This window comes from Lissotriton vulgaris, chromosome 7 (genome assembly GCF_964263255.1).
Source record: "Lissotriton vulgaris chromosome 7, aLisVul1.2, whole genome shotgun sequence".
Classification (NCBI taxonomy): domain Eukaryota; kingdom Metazoa; phylum Chordata; class Amphibia; order Caudata; family Salamandridae; genus Lissotriton; species Lissotriton vulgaris.
In genome coordinates this window covers 214239001-214254403 of record NC_141695.1, presented here as the reverse complement: position 1 = coordinate 214254403, position 15403 = coordinate 214239001, and the positions used below count along the sequence as shown (strand labels likewise).

Below are 15403 nucleotides of genomic sequence, written 5' to 3'. Positions count from 1 at the left end.
GCTGCCCACATCATTGTCTTACCTGATATGCAGCATTGTTTTCCCAGAAGCTGAAGGATTGACTTCCCTGGAGCTGCAGCATTGTCACCCTGAGCCTCAGCATTGCCTTCCCAGAAGATGCAGTGCTCTCTTTCCTTGAGCTGCAGCACTGTCTTCTCCGGAGCTGTAGCATTGTCTTCTATGGAGCTGCAGCATTGTCTTACCTGATATGCAACACTGTCTTCCTGGGAGCTGCAGCACTGTCTTCAGAGGCGCAGCAGCACCGTCTTCCTTATAGATGCAGAATTGTCTTCCCTGGAGCTGTAGCACTGTCTACCAAAGCTGCAGAATGGTCTTCCCTGGAGCTGCAGTACTGTCTACCTAAAGCTGCAGCACTGTCTTTCTTGGAGCTGCAGCACTGTCTTCACTGGAGCTGCAGCACTGTATTTCCTGGAGCTGCAGCTCTGTCTTCCTTCTAGCTGCAACACTCTCTTTACTGCAGCTGCAGCACTGCCTTCCCTGGAGCTGCAGCACTGTCTACCTAAAGCTGCAGCACCAATGTCTTCTTTGGAGCTAAAGCTCTGTCTTCACTGGAGCTGCAGCACTGCCTTTCCTGAAGCTGCAGCACTGTCTTCTTTCTAGCTGCAACATTGTCTTCTCTGGAGCTGCACCATTGTCTACCCTAAGTTGCGGCATTGTCCTCCCCGGAGTGACAGCATTGTCTTCCCTGGAACCGCAGCACTGTCTACCTAAAGCTGCAGCACTGTCTTCCTTGGAGCTGCAGCACTGTCTTCACTGGAGCTGCAGCACTGTCTTTCCTGGAGCTGCAGCTCAGTCTTCCTTCTAGCTGCAGCACTGTATTCACTGGAGCTGCAGCTCTGTCTTCCTTCTAGCTGCAACTCTGTCTTCACTGGATCTGTAGCACTGTCTACCCAAAGCTGCAGCACTATCTTCACTGGAGCTACATCACTGTGTTCCCTGGAGCGGCAGAACGGTATTCCTTCTTGTTGCAGCACTGTCTTCCGTGAAGCTGCAGCATTGTCTTCCCTGGAGCTGTAGCACTGTCTACCAAAGCTGCAGCATTGTCTTCCCTTGAGCTGTAGCACTGTCTACCTAAAGCTGCAGCACTGTCTTCCTTGGAGCTGCAGCACTATCTTCACTGGAGCTGCAACACCGTCTTTCCTGGAGCTGCAGCACTGTCTTCCTTTTAAATTCAGCACGGTCTTCCCTGGAGCTGCAACACTGTATTAATTGGAGCTGCAGCACTGTCTACCACATAGCTGCAACACTGTCTTCTCTAGAGCTGTAGCACGGTCTTCCCTGGAGCTGCAGCACTGTCTTCCTTGGAGCTGCAACATTGTCTTCACTGGAGCCGCAGCACTATCTTCCTTGGAGATACAGCACTTTTTTCCTTCTAGCTGCATCACTGTCTTCTTTGGAGCTGCAGCACTATCTACCCAAAATTGCAGCACTGTCTTCACTGGAGCTACAGCACTCTCTTACCTGGAACTGTGGCACTGTCTGCCCAGAGCTGCAGCATTCTCTTCCACTGAATTGCAACAATGTTGCTCCTCTCTACTGATTTCACCCCGCATTACATAATAAAAAATAACGCGTTGTTTTAAAATCACATTATTTATGTGTATATAAAACAGGCAAAAGACACAAAACAGTACTGACAATTCTAGTTTCAAATGCTGCTACATAAAGAAAAAATACAAACTGTACACAAGGCTGCATTTACAGGCATCTGAGAAAGGAACCCAAGAAACACGGGGAGAATGGTTATCATTTAATGCAGGTTTCCTGATGTCCAGGCGGCAGCCATTATAGGAAGAAGTTGCTCCAGAGCAGAACCAAACATAACATGGCCGCCTCCTCCCAGATGCACGACTCTGGAGTCCAGTGGGATTGCAAACAGTGTCAGGGCCAAGTTATTTATTCGGGTCACCCACATTTCTAGGCACTGACAGTGACTTTTTTACTACACTTAATTTTACTGATATATTTGTGTTTCTCGCACTATAAGTGATATGTACATCGAAAAACCTGGAGTTCTGAATTTTCGAGGTCCGTGGTGAATACCTCATCTAGCCCAAGGCTAATATTTGCATTCTCATACTAGTAATCTTATTTATCCAACTATAAATCCAGGGCTACAAGCAGGGCCACTAGAATTATGTGGCCACGCGGAACCAAATTATGTGGCAAGAAAAGGAAATTTATGCAGCATAATGCTGCACTTTTTATGCAGTAATATTCTGACATATTAACACAGTAATCCTATCTGGGCTCTAGATTCACATCATTAGCACAAGTTTAACTCCTGAATACAATTATCAGCAACTGGACGATGTCCAGGTAGCCTGGCAGGGGTCTTACACTCGTGTGGCACCCTTTGTTTTGCATATTTTTATGCCTTTCACCTCAAAACGTTTTTTGATGATGTCTGCAAATTAAGCAGCAGGCAGTGGATTAAGGGGCAAGTTCTGCACGTCTATAACTGTGCAGACAATGCAGTGACTGCAGAATCGCATAATTCAAGTTCTATTGACGAAATGTACCAGAATGTAAAAAAAAGTCTGGTTTAGATGAACTATTCATTACACGGACCAGGGAAATTTGCGCTCTAAGGCTGTCGTTTGTATAAGGCTCAGCCTTCACACATATGTGCATATACAATCCTCTTTATGGCAACACACTTTCAATGACCCAAGTCTGATTGCAGACTGGCTATAAACTAGAGTTACCAGACGATTTCTCTTTTATTGTGGCATCCTTGTGCATATCCCAGACGTCCAATAAGAAAAATGCATGCATTCTGGGAATTGTAGTCTTGGTTCCGTTCAACTGATCTAATTGCACAAATTCTCCTGGAATCGATGCCATGCGCCAGGAATTCCCACGACTGGAAAAGCCGTGCGCTTGTGATATGAAATCTTCTTAGACATTGATTTTTTGGGGGGAATATTAATCTCCCAGCTCCTCACTATCGCCATTGGTACATGACTGGGGGTGGGGCGCGAGGCACAACCTTATTTTACTTTCGATTATAGGAATGAGTGCTTCTTCCTCCTGCTGTGAAAGACTGAGGGGCAAGATCTTGGAGGGACAATTTTTAACTGTTTGTGTTTTTTGACCATGTTTGGCCGCAAGTGAAGTTTCATGAACTGAACAAGAATAGATAACTTTACAAAGTACACATTTTATAAAATTTGCAAACTTTTGCAGGAGAGATTAACAAGATCCCGACCTCCAGTGGCAGCATGTTAAGTAATGCTCAGTGGTAAACTAGCAGTGGTGGAAAACAACAGTCAAACTTTGAGAGCAGCTGGGAGTAGGGTGGCAGCTTTGTACTGAACAGGACAGGACAGATGGGAAGCTCCATGTGGTACAGCCTCCATGCTTCCAGGTCTAGCCTTTCCTTTTACCAAACCTTGTAATCAAATGGACCAGTTCCTTTGGTTCAATGCAAGCAACAGGGTCTAAAACTCCCAGACTGCACTGGGTCCTTAAATGGAAGCCATACATCTGAGCCTTTGGCGGCCAAGGAGGGAGAGACCGAATGGCTTTGGAGGATGAAGAAGGCTTTGAGGCAGATGATCACAATGAAACCTACAAAGTTCAGAGGTTTTTCATGTGTTTGAAGGGTGACGATGAGTCCAAGGAGGGTGCATTCAGAGGTGAGTATGGTATCCTTACTTACAAGGCAAAAGGGATCCCTGCACACTAGTTGCACCCACTTTTAGGCCCTGCAGGGTTCATTCGATTGTGGTTTGTTGGGGAAGAGTCTACATGCTTTGAACAATGGGCAGTGGGTCCACTTGGAAGTTTTTCTCGCCCAGGGCTCAACACTTTTCTCAGAGAAACACACATAGAGCTTGCAATCGTAATTGGCAGGGCTACAAGCAGGGCTAGATGACGCAGAAACTTTAGGGACCTCATTCCTGGTCTAGAAACAAACTCACATAACTGCTTAATGAAGAGTGTCATAAATTGCATATTATCACTGGTTGCACCTGTGGGAGTCTGTCCACAAACATATCTCTACCTGTGGGAGCGTGGTATTTTTTAGAGATGTTTGGTAATTATCTCTTTGGATGGTAGTCTGCACCATCTCCTTAAAAATATCTAGAAAAGGGTAATTCTGCACACTATTTAGGGATATGTTAGCTGAACAAGAGAAGAAAAGTGTATGCACCCCAAGTCCGTCCATCTGAATTTATAAATAGACATGTGTGTTTTTACATGGGACACATCTCTGCAGTCCATGCTCAGGTTTTTCTGATGTTGAATTCTACTTAGCACAAGTTTGTGTATAGGGAACATAAATGTTGTTATGTTATGTTATGTGAATTTGTAGAGCACGGCTAGCCACCCTTGAGGTTATCCCGGCGTGGTCTATTTGTGAATATGAGATGTTAGACTCAGGAATGCCTGTTTGTGACTTCTTCATTTGCATAGTTAAATCAAAGATTTGTATACACCTATTCCTCTGTATGAAGGAAAGTTCATACAGCCAGATTTTCTGTTGGTGAGTTTTACATTCAGATTGCCCTGTCCACTGTTTACTTTTCTCTGTGCAGGAGCTTTACGTCTCTTTAAAGTTTCTAAAAGTCTGATCTGTTCGCCTAAGGGTCAGCTCTGCTACACAGATTGCTTTTTCAGAGAATTCTAGCCTTGGAGAGAAAGCCGACATTTGCTATATGTGCCCCTATGTTCACTCTTCGACAGAGGCGAGCCACAGGTATGAATGTCCAACCTTGGGGAGGAGGGAAGGCATGCCTCTGGTGTGGAGGGTTCATGCTCATCTTTAGAGAGGAACTAAGGTGTGGCCTTATTATCCAAGCCCAATGCCCAATCTTAGAGGGGAAGTGAGGTGTGTACCACCTTTCTGCGGTGAGGGGTACCTCTGGTGGGCAGGCTCCACACCCAACCTTAAGTAGCCTTGGATGGACTGCGAAGGGTACCACCTGGCACGAGGCCTCATGGCTATCTTCAGAGAGGAGGAGAGAGAAAGGCATGCACACGGAGTGCAGAGTTCATGTCCAGGTGTGGAGATCAGGTGAGGAGTAACCCTAGCGAGTCTGTGCCATGGTCATCTGTGCAGCCGAGGGGTGAGTGTCCCATGGCATCAGGCTCCTTGGCCATCCTTCCTGAAGAGAAGGCATCACATGTCCCCAGAATAGGTGCTCCCTGGCCATGGCCTGTCCTGGACAGGATGCGCTAGATGTAACTAGTACAGGTTCCCCCATTGCCAGCCTTAGTGAGAAGAAGTATGCCATCCCTTAGAGTGCAGAATCCTTGCCCAACTCTCAGGTAAGTAGCGATCCAGTGAGGAGCTCAGATTCCCAACCCAGCTTTGGGGAGGAGGGGAAAGGTCCTCTAAGTTGTAGACTCAATGCCCAGCTTTATAGAGGAAGTGACGTCAGCCTTTGGGGCACAAGTCCCATGCTCAACCTGTTGCTATCCAGGGTCTTTCCCTTTGTGGAACTTGTGGCCCTCGTCTCCCAGCCTGACCTGCAGCGTGGGAATTGTTGGGGGTGTATGGGCTGAACCCTTCCAGCACTGAATACCCCAACAACAATTACAGCATCATTGCCTCCCCTCGTTGATGTCTGGAATACAGATCTTAATGCTCGGTCCACATATCTATTATCCCTATCAAATTCTGCAACTTTTCTCGCGCATATGTTCTCTCCACCCTCTCTTTTCCCACTGCCTTTTCAGTTCTAATTCTCTCCATCTCCATTCCCTTTCTCCTACTTTACTTTTTTCTTCTCGCACAGAATGCCTGCCTTAACTATCTCAATTGTATCATGATTATCCTTATTCTCTCGCCCGCACCTTTGTATTTCCAAACTTTATTCATTCATCTCCTGCGCCTCCTCCTGCCATTCTTTCTTCCTGGTTAATTATTTATCGGAGCCCAACTATAGTTTATTGTAGTCGTTCATGTCCCACTCCCTGCTTGCCTTTCCTCTACTTCAACTCTCTTCTGCTCCTCATTCACTTCTCTCATCTCTTTCTGCCTTGACCTGCCTCGCCTTCTCTCCTGTCCACAAAGATCCTCCCAGAGAGCAGATAGGTCCTGTCCTGCCCCTGAAATAGCGGAATCCAGTTACTACAGACATAAATAACAGCTGATATAAAATAGAAACTGTCCCTGAATGCAGGGACACCTTCAGAGGTGGCACACTGTTTAGTCCAGTAAGGTGGCTTTGTCCTTACCCAAGATATCCCTGTTTGGTGAGATTGGCAGTGGAAGCACCACTTGAGAAGATGCTTCTGCAGAGAAGGAGGTGCAGGTGGTGTCCTCAAGCTGCGACCCTTCCTTTGTTCAGTAGAAAGAGCTCAGGTGTGACGCCATGTGGTTGCCGGCGTGCCGTGGTGTGACGCCGGGGTTTTGGTAGACGTTGGTGGATGTTGAATTCCAGTAGGGTGTTGGGGAACCAAAAAAGCTAGGGGAGGTGACCGGGATTGGTGACGGGTGGGAGATGGGGTAGGCCAGCTTCTGCTGGTGCTGGTGGTGGTACGGCGGTAGGTACTGCAAGTCCGAATGGTACTTATACATAGCCGGGTCGCTTGGGTGGCTCTGCTGGGCTTGGGAAATGCCCTGAAAGTCAAACTTGTAGGCATAGCGTTTGCCATGCACTTTGGTCATAATGTTCTTGTCGTAGTAGTAGCGCAAGGCGCGACTCAGCTTGTCGTAGTTCATATTGGGCTTACTCTTGCGCTCGCCCCAACGCCGCGCCACCTCATCGGGATCGGTCATCTTGAACTCGCCATTGGTGCCCTCCCAGGTGATGCAGGCCGCGTTGCTGCTGTCGGAGAGGAGCTCCAGGAGGAACTGCCAAAGCTGGATCTGCCCGCTGCCTGAAAGAGGACCAAGAAAACTGGAGCATAAGAAGAAGAGTGGGAAGCTTGAGGTAGAGAGGAAAGTTGAGGCAGAATCTGTGAGGAATGGAAAGAGTAGAAGGACGAAAATGTGGAAATGCAAGCAAATTCAATCTTTCCCATGCATTCCAGAGCCTCTGAGAGGAGAGCAGCTTCACAGGTGCACATGGACCACTCTCCAAGGTTCAGCTACAGGAAAGAGATAATGCATGATGCAGAGGCAAAGATGAGAGCAGGGAGGCGAGTGAGAAGATGCTTTCCTTCCATCACAGGTGGAAGCCCAGGAGCTTTTGGGAAGGTTTATCACCCACGTTTCATGAAGGCACATTAGGCAGGCTGCAGTGATAGGTGGTCTTTCACACAGTCAAGAGGATTCTCGATCACTGACAAACACTGAATAAAAAGGTACATATTTACTTAAAGAGCCGTTTCTGCCGCCTAATCTGGTCCAGTTTATGGTGCACATTTCTATTCATCCAGAATGACCAAAGACTGAGGCAACACTACTTAGATTCAGATTGGACACTGATTTCTGCTGCAGATGCATTAGCCCGCTGAGCTATGCTTTTCTCTTTTCATTTTTCGAAGGTGTACAATTGCCATTTCTGTCCCTGGTTTTCTAAAAAACTGACGTCTTTGCATGGGTAATTGCTATACATTGCAGGTAAAGCTGCTTTTTAATGCTTTATTTAAAAAAGTGGGGGTTTCTTATTTAGGATGCTGGAACATATTTCTACTCTTACCGAATTGTGCAGTACAAACTGCAAAATGTCAGTGTACAATTTAATGAATGAACTTTACCAATCACACTGATAATATGTGTGTTTGCAGTTGGATCTAGAGTAAAATATACCCTACAAAGGTTAAACTCCCATGATACTAGGTGATACTGAGCATGTGTGTAGGGCAGTGAAACAAATCAACTCTTAATTCTAGAAATGCTTCTCATATGTTAGGATGTCATGTGTGTCACAAGCTCTTTCAGTGACTGTGGTGCTTGTTTACCTGTAGTAGCTGCTACAATGAAGGTAGGGCGAGGAAAGACAGAGAGAAAGAGATGGAAAGAGAAAGTATAGGACTGATGAGACAGAGTGATGGTTGACGTTGAGTCTAGGCAGCGATGTGGAATGTGCACAACAAACAAGAATTAATGACACATATAGACATTCTAATGAGAATTGCAAAATGCGTTCTTTGGAAAGAGACACTCAGAGACGGGATCTAGAGACCTACCTGGATTTGACAATCGGCTGCTTGTGGGTCCCAGGATCTGATAGGGATCTGCTAACAAAGAGAGATGCCATAAGTGTTTGAAGATGACCATCCGAGCCTTTGAGTGTGTCTACCTCTTCTGTACTGCAGCTACTAACACAGGGACGAGGGCAGAATAAAGGCAGGAATCTGCCTATTACTTCAGTGCCAGCCACTTTCTGCATCCACAGATTCTAAATATCAAGGACGGAATGTTGAGTTGTCACAATATTGTGACCAGAATACTATCGACAGGTGAGCTTGTATACACTTTCCATACCTAACACTACATCTACTTACCTTGATGATATTTATCTTCAAGGTACGTAGATGTGAAGTTAAGAATAGTAAATCCATACCTCCCTCTGTACACTCCTTGATATTTTGGTTTTCGATATTTTGGTCATAACACCGGGACCATTTGATATTCTGTACCATTATTGTCGTAAACATCATCTCGCCCTCACAACTCCCATCGGGGGATCATCTCCTTTCAGTCAGACCTGTTACCCCAGCTTATTATTCCGGCCTTTCTAATTCCAACCACGAATCATCTCAGGCATCAACAACATTGTCATCTCTTCATTACCCTAAACATTTCACTTCACTTTGTTCAGTGTGCTTTGCCTTAAAATTCCATACGTATTACATGCTCTTTTAAGAAGTGAGGTGGTTTTAGTTAGCCCTGGGCAGAGTACGCAGGGATTTACTCTGCAGAACTCAGCGAAGTGCCAGAAAAACTCCAGTGCACTCGTGGAGTTCCGCCAGGGGCAGAGTCTGTTAAGTTGCGCTGCTCGCACTGATTTTTAGTGCCTGGGGTTTGTGCAGAGACCGCTGCTCCTTTCTGCCGCTAGAGTAGACATTCTATTCGAGCGGCAGCTTCCTCAATGCGAGCGGCAGAATTCTGAACTCGAGCAGTCGATAAAGAGAAAAAACTCTGCTCCACATCAGTTTGCAGAGATTTTTGGAACTCCACGCTCTGCACGAAGCGAGGAGTGGGCAAAACTCCTCAAACTATGCCGGCGGAGCGGAATTCTTCCCCTACCCCCTAGTTTTATCCCAAACGCTATAATCTGAGTTGAAGTGTCCATATTTTAATCTGGTCTTTACATGCCTGTGCGCATGCATTTTCAACTCACTGTGGACTGTGTTTCTACTCCTATCCCAGTGAACGGGGTATTATCAGAATATCATGGGCAAAGTGACAATATACAAAAATATTGTATTCTAAATATCAAGAATCGAAAAATTATGATAAGCATATTGAGATAAGTGAGGGTTTATTACATTTAAATCCACATAAATTTAGCTTGAAAATATGTATATGTTTATAGTATGTGGATGGGGAGTTAAGAATTGTACATTTATACTTACTTGCATTCGATTTACAGTATACAGTTTTTTGGCACTCCATATTTAGGCTATGATATTTTTGTATGTTGCTATTTTTGCCCATCATATTCCCACATATAACGCCCTGATCACTGCTGTCAGTTAAAATCTAACTCTAGGTCAGTCACGTCTTACACTAAAACTCCTTCTTAAATGTTTAAATCAGACATTTGTTACCCCAGATTCCTACATCATCCTAAGAATTACAATGAAAAGACAAGTTTCTACCCCAATGGGGGTCTCCTAGTTCTTACAGGTTATCTTCAGAACTTTGTGCTGCAAGATGGCATGTCTATTATCCAAATGCATAAACTCATGTGCAAAAAGCAAGAGAAGGATATATTATACTATACCACCATAAAGATGATGCTAGTCCTTAGAATCTAAAAGAGCCTCTCTCTAAAGCAGAAGAGAGATTTGAACCACAGCTCACTGCATCATGCCCTGCATTGCACCATTTACAGTAGACCTTTCGAGTAAAGAAGTCCAGACAACTCATTCCAAAAATTACTTTTGCATTTTGAAAATTCTAAATATTCTTCAGGAGAAGAGTTTTTTGTGTTCTATGTGATGCCAGATCAAGGCATCAAATCATGACAGTATGCAAGTCAGAATACATTCATACAATGTGTGTTTGTTTGGCCTCTTTTAAATGGGTGATATCTTTGGATATAGAAGATATGGCTATGATCACTTTAGTGTGAATACAGTGGAATTCAAATTCATGTCTACGTTGTTTTTATTGAAACAAGCGGATGACGTTTAGGTTGGATAAGGAAACCACTAAATCAAAAACAAATAAATCAAAAATGAAATAGGTTTTTAGCAGAATTACCCCTAATGTTTTACATATCCTGAAATAGTCAACAAGCTAACGAGACCAGTATTATGGGACTCATCTCATCCCACAGTTGCCAATAGGGTTGTTCAATCAACTTATTTAATCAACTTATTTTATTTGTTTTGTTTTTGTTTCAAGAATTTGTTTCCTCAGCCTAAATGTGATCATTGTGTATCAAAAAGAGAAACTTTGACTAAATGTACACTTTACTAACATTACATGTGTCATATAAAGCTCTTGTCACAGCCATTGGTTGTTAAATAGAGGTCAGCCGTGCAGAACGTTTGGTAGGTTTGTCCGACACCCATGCTCTCATATTCTGACAATTTGTCACCAGCATGAGTTATCACTAAATTAATATCTTTGCATGAAAATTTTTTAAGCCTATAGAGTAAAATATGTTAAGTAAAACCTATTTATAAGAGTTAATCAGGCCTATCATCACTCATCCATTACACAATATCTTCATAATTAATTAATTAATTCAACTTTCCATAAAGTCAGATGTCTGGTACCCTGATTATCCTTTGAGAGGTTTGCCTCTGAGGTAGACTTCATATGTTCATATTCCACATGCCGTCACCTTAAAATGGCCTTCTTGATGGAAAGTCAAGTGGGCAGAATTTCGCCTCTGTTATACCTTCCTTCTACAATATGATCCCCCAGTCATTACAAGTCTAGGTGAAAGCCATCCCTCGCTGCCTCCCTCTTCTTTATATTTTATGATTAGTAGCCATGGTGGTCTCTCTATTCTTGGTGGCCTCCATTATGTTTTCTGAGCCCTTTGCTCATCACCTGGCAGTGAAATACTGGCGGTACTTATCAGCTTGTAGCGTGTGCACAGACTGCACGTGAGCCCTGGGCTCAGACCCCTCCATGCTCAGCTGCTAAAACACACCTTGCATGGCTCTGGCAGGCTCAGCTGTCCTGTTCACATTTGGAACATGAGGAGGAGAACCTGTATCCAAACAGAAATGAAAATATACATTACTACAAATACATTGCATGCCTAAGTAATTCACAGGAGTGAATAGTTCAAACTAGTTGGCCAAAAAGCTCTTAAATCTGCTATGCTTTGGAAGAGGTATCTAGCATTGCTGCTTCTCTGAACATTTGGGTGTTTTAAAACCGAGGAGTGTTGCGAACAGTATGGTGTTAAGAACAGTAGACTTACATTTATTTATAAGCGAGGATGCTGTATTTAGTGTGATGATCAATCTGATTATAATCTTTAACACAACATTTACATTTTGCATTATTGTTAGCAACCAGCAAAACGTGTATCGTCGCGGAATATTAGACTTTTCAAAGGAGTTGATCCTATAAACTATCCATGGTTAGAGTTGACACCCATCTGGATTTAGACCAGAGTGAACTTGTTTTATTTGCAAAATCTGGTCCAGTGGATTTTCGCTATTGTTGTTCAGCTTTCAGCCAATCCCTGAGGACTTCAGACAAACATTTTCCACCAAAACAGATCCATGAAAGGAGACAAATTAGAAACAAATCGGCCATGGGCCACTTTCTATTAAAAATCCGACGTCAATGGGAAGCACTTGACTCTGCATCTAAGGTTTTTAAACCCCCATGATTTACCAACCTCAGAAATAGATATAGTCTCGCTTATCTGTGGTCCCCTCACCACGTGCACTCGAACAACCAGGATTGTGTGATGGCTCCTTACCAAAATAAGGTAAATTTGATAAACCCCCCATCACCAGTCCATAAGTATGCTAACTCATAAGCAGCGAAGTCTGACTCTTCTCCTATTCTTATTCTCTCCTACTTTCTCCTTCACTGTCCTTTCTCTTGAGGTAGTTGTAATAGTATTAGTGTCAGGGACTGAACACCTTGCCGATCTGTCCCCCTGGCCAGCATCCCACCAACAAACTGAGGTCAACCCAAAAGAGAAGACAAGCCTTTCCAATTCTCTAAAGACTTCTCCATTGACATCCTAATACATGTACCATGCTGTGTCCACTCCACTTCCGACTGTGACACCCTTCTAAACAACTTCACATTTTGGGGGGAAAATGCATGAACATGCACGCTCCAGCGAAAACAAGCAAGTCAAAACCTTCAGCACCCTGGTACTCTAAAGGCTTCACTGACAATAAAAAATCCATTCAGACCCAGGAAAGAAAATGGAACAAAAAAAGTAATAGTGTTGACATCATGATACTGTTGTCCATCCAGGCAACATCATATCACATAAGCCAAAGTAAAGTACTATACCAACACCATCACCGAAGCCTTCAACAGAAGCAGAACACTTTTCAATACAATCAAGCCACTACATCAACCCCGTGCCTGACCCATCTATCACACACTCTATGGACAAGTTCAATGTCATCACCCTCTTCTTTTAGTGAAAAAATAAACAAGATCTGACAGCACATCAAACATTCCAAGCTTGCTTCTCCTATTACACCCCCCCCGTTCTCACTGAATACCAACCTGGTCATCAGTCAAAGCCTTGACTCTCTCAAATCTCAAGCATCAGCAACATTGTCATCTCTTCATTACCCTAAAATATTCACTTTACTTTGTTAAGTGTGCTTTGCCTTCCTTAAAATTCCATATGTATCACATGCTCTTTTAAGAAGTGAGGTGGTTTTAGTTAGCCCTGGGCAGAGTTTGCAGGGTTTTACTCTGCAGAACTCAGCAAAGTGCCAGAAAAACTCTGCTGCACTCGTGGAGTTCCGCCAGGGGCAGAGTCTGTTAAGTTGGGCTACTCGCACTGATTTGTAGTGCCTGGGGTTTGTGCGGAGACCGCTGCTCCTTTCTGACGCTAGAGTAGACATTCTATTCTATACCAACAAATTCAACATCCACAAAGCGGCTTCCCAAGAAGATGAATCCTTACTCTTGTTCTTCATCAGAGGTCACTCTGACCAAGCTCTTTCAAGCTTCCTCACCATTGTCAACACCTCCCCCACTAAAGTCATTTTCCCGAAAGCATTCAAGTCTGGCCAGTTTATCCCAAACCTAATGAAACGTACATTAGACTATTATGACCTACCCATCTTTCAGCCCATCACTCACCTACCATTCATGGCCAAGATCATTGAAAATACAGTCTACTCTCCACCCCAAGACTACTTCAATACTAAGCATCTGCTGCATGACTACCAATCTGGCTTCAGATCTCACTGCAGCACAGAGACCACTACATTACACACCAATAACAACACTCTCCTGACCACAGATAAAGATGACCCCTGCCTTCTGATATTTCAGGACCTCTTAACTGCCTTTGACACAGTCAGACACCCACCCATCGACCATACTATGCAGTCTTGCAAGGTTGTCCTCCTACTTTACTAATTGACACTATTTGTTCACACAGACACCTGCAGGTCCCAATAGATTGCTTACACCTGTGGCATTCCCCAAGATTCCATTCTGTCTCCTGTCATCTTCAACATCTACATGGATCCCCTTTGGATTCTACTCTCAGAAAACATTATCAGAATTCACCAACATGCTGACAATGCACAATTCTACCTGAAAGTCTCCTCTTATCTAGAACTTCCAATGCCTAAACACTGCCTGCACCTCATCAAGACCTGGATGTCCAGTGCCTACCTGAGGTTCAACCCAACCAGAACAAATAAGAAATTGTACAAAACTGGCTAAAGAACTTTGACAGCCTTAAACCACAACTTTCACTGAATGCCACATCACTTGCATTCAACGTAGGGGCATATTAGCAAGAACCTCATTAAAATTTTTGCTGTTTTAGCAGCAGGAAACTGCTGCTAAAACGGCGATAATGTTAACGAGGTTCTTGCTAATATGCCCCAAGGTGCCAAAAACAATATAACGATGGCCAGCACCAACTCTCTCGTCTTAGTGAAACTGTTTCTTCCAGAAAGCAACTTCACACCTGTAATTCATGCCCTCGTACTCTTGCATCCGGATGGTGGTATTTAAGGGCATCCTTCTCGTACACAGGGCTAGTAGAAATATTATCAAATCATGCCAATCCTGATACAAATCCATCGGCTCCCCTTATCGTCTCATGTGTTATCAAAATTAACCAGTGAAATGGCTGCATCAGCTAATAATTTCCATAAAGCACCACCCAGATCCTGGATGCACCCTGTCCATTGGGACCTCCATAAGCTTTCCTTTGTTTTACTGCTTAAGGTGTAAAGATAAGAATGCTGAAATGTATCCTGCTAGATATATTTACAAAGAAAAGCTGATATGTTACCTCTCTCAATGTATTCAGTATTTAAAAGCTAGGAAAAATCCAACGAGGCATTTCAATGAGTTTTAATCTAGTGTAATCTACTTTTAGGCCATAGCCAAATGAATCATTTTCCACAATGTACCCCTGTATGGATATCAGCACATGCTGCATGTACAACATGTGGGTCACTGATGCACACAATGGATGGACAGGGTTTGTAATAATGCTAAATCACAGCTTCTAATAACCATTAAATGTGGGCACATGTGAGGTGGGTAAACAACCATGATGTAAACAGATAGCACCTTTTGGGGTAGCAGGGGCAGGTCCGCTCCAGCTGGCTCTCCGAACCTCCTCATATGTGGACTCTGTGGATTTTTAAATGATAAGAAATATCTCAGATATAAAGTTACCCCTCTTCCGCCTTGCAATGCTTGAATTTATCATATTCATTATTACAGCACTCATTAAAGGGGGGACCTGGGCAGACTATGATATCCTTGTGGCCATAGACTGAAGAAGATAGAGGCTTAATTGAACAGATAGGCATACTTGAACAGATAGATGCGTACTTAAACAAATAGAGGCATACTTAAACAGATAGAGGTATACATGAACAGATAGACACATACATGGATAGATGGAGGCATACATAGACAGATAGAGGTATACTTGAACAGATGGAGACATACTTGAACATATAGGGCCCGATGTAGGTGTCCATTTAACGACCGGTAACAGCCGATTTCGGCCGTTACCGACCGGTAAATGGTCATTTAAGATGTAGGGGCTCTTTTTTACCGATTCGGTAAATTTACCAAATCGGTAAATTTACCGAATCGGTA

The 15403-nt window shown here is 43.8% G+C and overlaps 1 protein-coding gene across 4 annotated transcripts in view; it reads right to left on the bottom strand.

Annotated features, from left to right (window-relative positions):
* Nucleotides 1-1598: 1598 nt before the first annotated feature.
* The window catches only part of LOC147701233 (retroviral integration site protein Fli-1 homolog), a 220388-nt gene continuing 206583 nt past the window's right edge, over nucleotides 1599-15403 (bottom strand). Inside the window, exons 6-9 of one of the 4 annotated variants that reach the window (XM_086929976.1) lie at nucleotides 14864-14926; nucleotides 11259-11318; nucleotides 8110-8160; nucleotides 1599-6855 (exon numbers count right to left, since the gene is read on the bottom strand). In XM_086929976.1, the coding sequence (XP_086786102.1) occupies nucleotides 6320-6855; nucleotides 8110-8160; nucleotides 11259-11318; nucleotides 14864-14926 (710 nt within the window). In that variant the 3' untranslated portion in view covers nucleotides 1599-6319. Of the gene's footprint in view, nucleotides 6856-8105; nucleotides 8161-11258; nucleotides 11319-14863; nucleotides 14927-15403 lie in introns of all 4 variants that reach the window. The other 3 variants (XM_086929978.1, XM_086929977.1, XM_086929979.1) reach the window with 3 other exon arrangements.